At 42.1% G+C, this 10,947-nt stretch overlaps 1 protein-coding gene across 1 annotated transcript in view; it reads right to left on the bottom strand.

Moving 5' to 3' along the window:
* Nucleotides 1–840, bottom strand: part of LOC136851088 (uncharacterized) — a 149,639-nt gene extending 148,799 nt beyond the window's left edge. The window contains exon 1 of the mRNA XM_067125058.1: nt 222–840. Within this exon, the coding sequence (XP_066981159.1) occupies nt 222–840 (619 nt within the window). The remainder of the gene's footprint in view (nt 1–221) is intronic.
* Nucleotides 841–10,947: the final 10,107 nt, after the last annotated feature.

Genomic DNA, 10,947 nt, shown 5'->3' with positions numbered 1-10,947 from the left:
CATTACGGAGCGTCGAGTTCAGCAGTATTTTATTGTTGGGTGATTGCCATTCGTGATTTCAACGCGAGCCGATTTATATATATTAAATCACACTTCTTTTTTTCGAATTCTCCCCGAGTCCACCCCTAAATATAGATTTTGAGTTTGTAAACGCACGATTATATAAGCAAGGCATATTTTTATTTTACGTAACAGGTTTATAGTTTTCACCTTGTACAAACTAATGCCATAGGGTAGGGATGAGGGTGGGGATGGAGATGGAGATGAGGTGGGGGTGGGAATGGAGGAGATGGGATGGGGATGGGGATGGAGATAGAGATGGGGATAGGGATGGGGATGGGGATGGAGATGGGGTGGGGATGGAGATGGAGATGGGATGGGGATGGGGTGGGGATGGAGATGGGATGGAGATGGGGAAGGAGATGAGGTGGGAATGGAGATGGGGTGGGGATGGGATGGAGATGGGATGGATATGGGATGGGGATAGAGATGGGGTGGGGATGGAGATGAGATGAGATGGGATGGGATGGGGTGGGGATGGAGATGGGATGAAGACAGGGTTGGGGAGGATGAGAGATGGGGTGGGGATAGGGATGGAGATGGGATGGGATGGGGGTAGGGGGGTGTGGATGGAGATGGGATGGGATGGGGTGATGGGGGTGATGGGAGATGGGGATGGGGGATGGAGATGGGGGTTGGGGATGGAGGTGGGGTGGGGTGGGGATGGAGATGGATGGGGATGGGATGGGGTGGGGATGGAGATGGAGATGGAGATGGGATGTGATGGGGATGGAGATGGGATGGGATGGGGGTAGGGATGGAACCAGACAGCCCTTTCATCAAGAGTTCATTCGACTTACTGATGTGAAGGAAGGGCTGACATAAAAATCAAAATAAGAAAATGACCAGAAAATTCTACACAGTCTGCCTTGATCGCATTGTTAGATGAAGTAAGCCAGGTGGAAGATAAAGTAATATAAGACCAGACGAAATACGTGATGAATGTTATGTTTGCAGGCAAACGTACAGCTTGAAAAGTTATATACTGGTAAAACAGTATGACAAATTTCATATTCTATCTTTGATGCAAGTAATATAAGACCAGACCGTGATGAGATGTTATGTTTCAAGCACAGATACATATTTCATATTCTATTGTTTATATATAAACTGTATTAGTGTTTGTGTGATTGTATGTACACAACCACCAATGAATGCCATACTCCTAAGACCATCAGAAGAGGACCAGGGTGTTTAGTTTAGTTCACTGAAGTTTATAGCCGACATTGGCAGAACTGACGGCTAGGTTCGTCATCGTCCAACGTGGAATAGGTGAAATTTAAAAAATTAATCGTTGAGTGTCTTTTTTAAACAAACACACACACACACATTATATTTTTTTATTCAGTGTATATATATATATATATATATATATATATATATATATATATATATATATATATATATATATATATATATGTGTGTGTGTGTGTGTGTGAGTAAATATATATAATATATATATATATATATATATGTGTGTGTGTGTGTGTAAATACATACATACATACATACATACATACATACATATATATATATATATATATATATATATATATATATATATATATATATATAATATATATATATACATACTGTATGTAATGAAAAAAAGCGAGAGTGTAATGAAACTGGATAAAATAACAATGACAATTACTATGGACCATCACAACTATATATAATTAGTTTCACTTAAAATAAAAGCTCATTTACAGGCTCTGGAAACAAGCACAGGTTTTGTTTTCTTTCCTATTTGAGCAGTACCGTAACTTCCTCATACTGTATTGAACTGAAATAAAAACCCGTAAATTCGTATCACCACCTTTTGTATAATGTGAGCGAGTTTGCAATCAAACCGCAATTTGCTGTTTCCCAAGCCGAAGCTATTGTTCGTGTATCGTTTATGTCCGAACTTTTACAACGGGAGTTTGCACTTGGGGTAACTATCATTGCTTCAGTAACAAATGATGTTACTACCATAGCCCAGTCAGAAAAGACAAACTGCTGTTTATCACAGATACATCAGTAAACTAAAGGTGGCGAACAGGAAGTCATGCATTTTTTTGTGTGGTTCAGTTCAGTATAACTACGTGAACGCTAAAATAGACAAAACTTTTTATAAGTGGATACAGAAGGACCTACAAGAGTTCGTATCTGTGAATTTACAGAAGGACAATTTGGTATATAAACATAATACAAAGGTAAGAAAATGTGTCATATACAATATATTTTTGCGTGTATGCGTATGTATAATATATATGTATATATTAGTATATGGATAAAGACAGACAGTTGCATTCTTTGTCAAGCAAGAACTGAAATACAATAATATCCAGCATCCCAATTACAGCTCTAAGAGGATGGGAATGTGGGTGGGGAGGGATTTGTGGTTATTATTTAATATTTACAATGCTTAGTTGCTTAGGGGGTGGTTAATTATGTACATTATACTTACATGATGTTTTTACATAGTGTAATTACATTATTTCATAAGTTTACATTCCGTTTATTGCTACATTAGTTGTACAATCTGTTTCTTGTTCTTATAGGTCTAATAAATCTACTGATTTCTTCTGAAGTATTTGGGTATGGATTGTTTGGCCAGTGACCCTGACCTTGTATATACAACGTAAAATGTCGCACAATGGGCTGGAAATAAACACTGCTATACTTTGCTATTGACTTATCACAATTAAAAGCTGAACATTTTTCTAATCCACTGTGGCATGCAATCCATTTTGCCCTGTCTGTATGCCTAAAGATACGTACACACCCCGACCCATTCATTCACCACCCACATACGCACAAGAACGCACACGCACGGACACAACCACACATATACATATATACAATATGTAAATACAATGGTAATCTCTGTTGAACATATCGAAATGAAGAAAATGCAAATAAATAGTTCATGAGTTATAAACTATAATTATCGATAGCCACGAGGAAAAATGACAGTAGCGTCCAGGGAATAGTGACCCAGATTAGGAATGGGGAACTTCTTGTGGTCAAAAACAGTCTTTATAATGCCACCTGGAATTTGGGTGTGCCAATTCGCTGGATGTTTTGTTTACAAGTGAAAAGGTGCTTTCACACTTGCTGACTCATTACAGCATCTCCCAGGCAGGTGACTGTTGGACCTAGTGGCAAACAGGTCCAATAGAGGAGTGCCCCATAGCTTTCAAAGGTCCTTGCTGACTTGTGGTTTCAAAGTCCATTTGGAAGACAGAATCTGGTCCTTCCTGCTCAGTTGGTCTGCCAAAATGTTCATTTTTCCTGGCACAAACTAGGGTAACAGAAGGATCTTCCTTTCCTCTGACCAAGTGAGAACGCGACTTGAAAGGCAGAACAAAGCTTCTGACTTTGTGCCTCGTTGATTGCTCAGCTATGCCAGTGCGGATCTTCCTTTCTGTTGAATTGTCTGAAAAGAGTGCTACCTTTTTGTCCAGTACTAGAGCCTCTAATGCTAGCAGGGCCTTCCACATTGCCAACATCTCTAACTGAATGATATGGAGTTCTCGTTCCTCTGTGGACCAAACCCCAGCTAAATGCCTGTCTGCTGCAACCATTCCTTAACTTTCTGAAAATGCATCAGATTATAACGTGAGGTCTGGGCTCTTCAACCGGAAAGACACTCTTAGCAAAAGTTGAGGTCGATGGTTCCATCATCTCAGAGGATCCTGTAACTCCCCCAGAGACCTGAATTTGAATGGATTCCAAGTTGAACTTCCCAGTTCCAGTGCCTCTTGAGAAAGGAAAGAATTGACCTCATTCTCAGCCTGGCGCCCAGAACCAACTTCTCTAGTGATGCCATGTACCTTAACAGGGACAACCATTTCTTGGCTGGCAAGGTTGTGAAGGATAGAAATTCTTCTAATAATTAAAAGAAAGCTGTTTATGCATTTCCTCTCTGAGAAACCACGAAATTCTTGCTGTCCAAAAGCATTCCCAGGTAACCAAGGTTCTGAGTTGGTACTAGATTGGAATTTGAAACATTTATCAGTATTCCCAACATACGTGTCAACTTTAAGAGAGTACCTCTTGCCCTTCAGGCTCCCCTCTACTGTAAAGTGGGCACTAGAATCAGCCAATCGTCCAGGTAGAGAAGCATCCGAATGCTTAACATGTAAACCCAACTGCGATATGGCTATGGTAAAAACTTGTGGAGCTGAGCTCAGACGAAAGTACATCGCCCAAAAATGGTACATCTTGCCATGAAAAACAAACTGCAAATATTTCCTTGAATTTGGATGAATTGTACACTGCTTGGAAGTAAGCATCCATCATGTCCACTGATACTATTCAGTCCAAGACTATTTCCACAGCTCCTTTAAGCCTAAGAGCGTCTACTTCCTCTTGCAAGATCTGGAGCTTCTCGTTGTGAAGATAAGGGAAACTCCAAAAGAAAAATGGGTAGAGGAGGCTGGGAAAGAAAGGGGATGCTGTATTCCTCCTACAGTACCTCCACCATCCAGAGACCTGCCTCCAGACCTTCCAAAATGAATAAAAGAGGCTCAACCTCCCTCCTATGGGGGAATGGGGGGGGCTTGATGCATCATATCAGGAGTTGGATTTCTAGGGTGCTTATTGTTGTCCCTGAAAGCCTGAAAGGGATGGCTCAAGGGCCCCAATGACTTGTCCATTTGCCTGGGGGAACCTTGAAACTTGCATTAACTGCAGAAGCAGCTGCTGCCTTGGTTGTGTATGCCTAAATGTTTGAGAGTGATGCAACAAAGATCTGGTTTCCACTTCTAAACCTCTTGCACTATCATATCTAATGCTGAGGCACCCAGTAAAGAATGTAAAGGGTGATGTGCGATAATGTCAACCTTCTTTGTCGAAGAGACAGAGGAAGCCAAAAAGAACACAACTGTTCCTTACGCTTGACAAACGCCTTAGAAAGGCATGCATGGACTCCCTAAGTGAGTCTGAAACTGCTCTATCTAAGCAGCCAAAAAATCTGCATAACAGCAGGAACAATCTTGCTATCTGTCTATTAATGCTACAGCCATTTCCGATAAAGGGTAACTGCCTAGTATCATGAGACATCGCTCTCCTCTCTCATAAAGAGGGGAAGAAAGGGGAAGAACTTTTAGAAGACACTTCTGATGGAGCAATTTAGCCATCAAGTCAAATCTGTTCAGTGCTACCTTAGCCCGTTTTGCAGACGGAAGGGGATATGCCTTAGGTTTCAGCCTAGCAATCTTAAGGGACCTCAAATCCTGAAATACTGATCCCTCAAAAAATCAGGAACTTTGCTAGCACACACCTTAATCAGTCTCTGAACAGCTGACGATACTACCTGCTCTTCATCAGCATCAGAGTCAAATTTGCAAGCTGCCGCAGTCTCATAGAGGGAAATCCTTGGGAAGCAGGGGTGGCAACAGCAGAACCCCCTGCTCCGAGATGAAAGGAGTTTCAACTCCTCTAAACAGGAACTAAATGGAAGCAAAACACTGTTTCATACCAGAGGAATGGTTGGCTCCACTTTGTGTCATGGCACCTGACACCAAAGTTTCATCTACACAGAAAACAAAGCCTTCTTGACTCTTCACACCATCCTGAACCAACATCAAGGTAGCAGGAAGCAAAACCGAAAATCCCGAAGGAGCTGACCTCAAAAAACTTGGCTGAGGGGAAGATACTGTACTCCAGTCTGCTCTGCTACTGAGATAGTAGCAATCAAAGAAGGATCTGCTTGACTAACAGGTGAATATGCTGAACCTTGGTGCTGAAAAGGTGACCGAGAATGCCTATAAGAGGCTTGGGAATGCTTCGAATCCTGACTTGGAGACTGGCAAGCAGTCTGAGGTGTACAAGATGTAGAACGTGGTTGAAGAAAATGCCCAGAATGCTCAGGAGTAGCCCGGGTTGATGAAGAAGGCGACCGAGGCTGGAAGCACAACATCTGAGAAGAGCAGGAACTACAATAAAAGCTCCCTCCTACTTCTCCGAGAAGCAGGAGAAACTAGCGCTCTCTTACGAGGCAGGCGTCAAAAGTTGATGAGAACGCCTGAGAAAGGAAGGAGAATATGTAGAACAAATGCATTCACACACCCAATCGTGGCTACTTGCACGAAAATCCCTCACGTCAGACAAAAAATGTGAAGACGAACCAGCATACCCAGACCATCTAGGACACTGAGAAGAATGCGGGCGCCTGGTGCTAGGCAAAAGTCCAACGGTAGGGAAGCGTTCGGTGTCAGGTGAGCACCTGCTGTCAAGCTTGTGTCCGATGGCAGGCGAGCGCCTGCTGTCAAGCGGGTGTCCAATAGTGGGCAAACACCTACTGGCAAGAGAGCTTCCGATGCAAGGCAAGCACCTGATGTCAGGGGAATGCCTCTGAGTGAATACCAATCCTCTTGCAAGGGAAGACCACAAGAAGAACCTGCATAGGGAACGCTAGGAGTACGCACCCTCCAGCAAGGCCTATGGATTACCTAGCATATCACCTCCTGCCTGGTTCTGGGTTCCTAACTGCTCACTCCACATACTCAGTCGTGGCCAAACTAAATTATCGTGTTACGTGCAGATCTATATAGCTTGAAACAGTTTTAATTTATAGGTTTCTTTTTCATTCAGTTATTACATTATAAAAGCACACTGAATTCCCTTATTTATAATTTAATTATCTTTAACATTACTTTATTTAATATTTCATCAGCCTGTTTATCTTGAGCTTTGAACAAGAATGTTACTAAATTAATTTTACATGAATTTGGTTATTTTGTGCTTATCTTTTGGTGACCGAGTGCCAACCTGTATGTGACATGCGCCAGGTTGGCCAGAGGAAGATGACAACGGGCACAAGCCACTTCCCCTCCTGGACATACCCTGCTTCCCTGTACCTCCAACAGTAGGAGGAGTGTCACAGGACGTGGCTAGGGTATGGCTAACAGGGAGGGAAGGGCGCTGGCACATCCTCCACCGCAAGGGGGAAACCCAAAAAAGAACGAATAATTGGGCAGATAAAGCAGTAAGTAGCCCTAAGTCTACTGTATAATTATTGCAGCACTTCTAATTGCCAAACATCATATTCTGAACAATACAGGGAGCTTTGAGAGGAGAAAATTTTGAAGGAGAAAAGTTACTAGGAAAACAGGGAGAGCAGCAAGAGCTGCTATTTGAAAGGTGGTGAAAAATGAGAAAGCTACTCCTAACCTCATTTGCTGTCCTGGAGTTAGAAGAATCTTTTTGTCTTTTCCTATTTTTATCTGCTTCTTAAATCCGCTTATACTTTAAATAATTATTCATTATTTCATCTGACCAACCAATACACTGATCTCACTGTCGTTGTTCCTGCGTTTAACACCCTGGTTGTGACCGTCACCCTCTTACCTTACAGACTGGAAATGACATGTCTTTCTCCTCCTTGGACATATCCTATATAATGACAAATATAAAACACAAGGATTGCGGTGATATAAAAAAAAAAGTTTAAAGTTATTCATAAAATAATATCGAAAGCCAAAACCCAAACCAAATTCAGATAACGATCTAATCAATGAAATCACATAAACACTATCCTATGTGTCCTAGCAGGCTGATGACAGAAAAAAACTGAATGGAAAACTATAGACTCTCAAACCACCCAAAAAGGGATGGGTGAATAGACGGTTCAAACTAAACAATCCTATTAATCTTTTACTTTTTATAATACATTGTCCTCTGGCCTGACGCAGGATACAGCTATCGTAATAGAGAGGTAAGACTCATTTCAAAAATAGGCCTGCAGATTTCCAGAAAAATCAAATAAATTAACTGTTTACAAAACATAAGTAAAGATTGCGCCAGAGTTTCTTTGGTGTAATCGAGTCTTCTGCACAGTGTATAATGCTGTCAGCCACGGCACGGTGGTAGCCTGTCCTATAGTTGCCAGATGCACGATCATGGCTAACTTTAACCTTATATAAAATGTTTGATGATTGGAGGGTGGATGATCAGCATACCAATTTGCAGCCCTCTGGCCTCAGTAGTTTTTTCAAGATCTAAGGGCAGAAAGAAAAAGTGCGGATGAACAGAGAAATAGTTGTCTTTTACAGAAAACTAAAAATGCACCAGGTAATCCGTAATTCAACAGAAATGCATTCTAACCTACCCTTGGGCTCCACAGCTCCCCTCTAACCTACCTTCTGGTTCCGGAGTGGACGCGTCATCGTCGTGGGACTCTCCAGACGGCGGTGGAACGACGGCCGCCTGGATCAAACGTCCACAATACAACCCCACTGCGAAGACAAGGGAGGGGAGAGAGGAGGAGTGGCTCCCCAATGCTCCGCAGGGTACCGCGCCCGGGGTGGCGCCGCGCAGCAGCTGGATCTCAGTTTTTCTCTGAAGGGATATGGTAACCCGGCTACTATATCCCTACAATTAATCCTAGCCGGTGACATAGAATTAAACCCAAGCCCCTACACGTCCATCTGCAGCACACGAGTCACAGCTTCTCGCGCGGGGTGGATCAGTCCACTGCAACTTCTGTGGTGGGTGGGTACACCTTCGGTGCACCACACTGAGAACACTAAAAGACTACAATGTACATTGGAAGTGCATCATATGCCGTAACACACACACACAAACAAACAGTAATAATACACAACAAGCACTTCCTATCCAACAAAACACCAACCAACCAACACCACACAGATCACCATCTCCCACATCTACCCACTTTCCTCCAATCCCAGAACACCATCACCCATTCCTACAAATCAAACATCCCCACAAACCCCAACACCCCATAGCACACACTCACCTAACGCCCACAGAAATGCACCACTAAATACATGTACTCACACACTTAGACATAATCACCGCAACATAAACATCTTACAATTAAACATTGATGGCATTCATAACAAACACATTGAACTAAAACATTTCATGCACAAACAAAAGATCCACATAGCCATCATTCAAGAAACAAAACTGAAACACACATAAAACACCCAACATATCAAATTACACAGCCATCAGACAAGACAGACAACATGGTGATGGTGGAGGCCTCATCACATACATACACCATAACATATCCTACATTGAAAAAGCGCAGCACATCAGAACACTAACACAAGTAGACAGCCATACAGAACTACAAGCATTTAATATCAAAATAGGGCACAATAAACAAATCACAATCATCAACACATACATCCCTCCAGAATATTCACCAGGTTTACCAGCAAACTTCACAATTAGACTGCAGGCATTGAATACCCTCCCAGATATACTTCTGGGAGGAGATTTCAATGCCAAACACACAGACTAGTACGCCCACCAAGACATCACACAAAGAGGCACAGACATCTCAACACAATTAGACCAGCTATACATAATAAACAACACAGATATGCACACACATACCACACCAAGCCAACTTTAGTCTCACTTCCCCAGACATAACATTTTGCTCACCCAACATAGCACCATCAATCACATCGAAAACACAAACAGACCTATCATCAGACCACCTTCCTATTTTAATAACACTCTGAACCACACATCCCTAACTACAAGCGCTGCCTGGGATGAGTACTTGAAACCACTGAGGCTCATTTCCGGGAGCTAAACCACACACACATAACATCATCACAGACACTAAACAATACAACAATACAATTCAACGACATAATAAACAATGCAGACAAAAGAAACGTTCCTAAAGGCAACAGAAAACACTACAACCCAAACTTCACGCCTGACATAAACAGACTCATAACAGAACGAAACAATTTAAGAAATACACCAACCCCACACACACAAATCACAACAAATCGCATACATGATTTAAACACAGAAATAAACACCAAATTAACTCAAAAACAGACAGAGAACTGGCAAACTTTTCAAGGTACACTAGACTACAGAACCAACCCATCCAAACTACACAGAACTATCAACAGTCTCATCAATTCAAACAGTGGGAACACTCAAAGTCACGCCTCAATCACCACATCTGACAAGATCCCTTCACGCAAACTACAAGCCAACATCTTAATAAACCACTACACAAAAATCAGCCACCTACGCAAATACAAAGAAGACAGACACATCTACAGACGCAAACAACAGTTCCCATTAGATTACACAGTAATACTAGCCACAACAGAAGACACTGCTAGAATCATTAAACAACTTAAAAACTCTGCAGCCATGGGCATCGATAACATTTCAAACATTCACTTAAAACATCTAGGTCCCCATGGCACACAAACACTGACAAACATAGCCAACTATTCATACGCACACTGCACTATACCACACACTTGGAAACTGGGGAAAATAATAGCACTTCTAAAACCAAACAAAACACCTACACAAGCAGCTTCATACAGACCTATAACTTTACTCTGCACACCATCAAAAGTAGTAGAACGCCTCATCTTACGCGAAACCACACCACACATACCACTGTCACCCACTCAACATGGCTACAGACCACACCACTCCACAACAACACTACTCACCAACCTCACACAAAAAAATACAAGATGGCATTAACTCCAGACGCCCACCACAAAGAACACTGCTAATCACAATAGACATAAGTAAAGCCTTTGACGCCATCTCTAGACCACTTCTCATCAACAAAGTTTACAACACCACACTACACAACAACACCAAACGCTGGCTCGCCAATTACTTAACAGACAGACAAGCATTTGTACACTACAATGGCGAGTCATCCAAAATCAGAAACTTCCCGAACGGCGTCCCACAAGGCTCCGTCCTAAGTCCAACACTTTTAACCTATTCACGCATGACATACCAACACCACCTAACAACATATACATCTCCTCATATGCAGACGATCTAACAATCATATCAATACATGCAGACAAAAACGTATGCTCCACACAAGTACAGACTTACATAACACAACTTGAA

Source organism: Macrobrachium rosenbergii, chromosome 23, assembly GCF_040412425.1.
Source record: "Macrobrachium rosenbergii isolate ZJJX-2024 chromosome 23, ASM4041242v1, whole genome shotgun sequence".
NCBI classification, from domain to species: domain Eukaryota; kingdom Metazoa; phylum Arthropoda; class Malacostraca; order Decapoda; family Palaemonidae; genus Macrobrachium; species Macrobrachium rosenbergii.
Note: the sequence above shows the minus strand (reverse complement) of the source record. Positions and strands in the feature narration are given on the sequence as shown.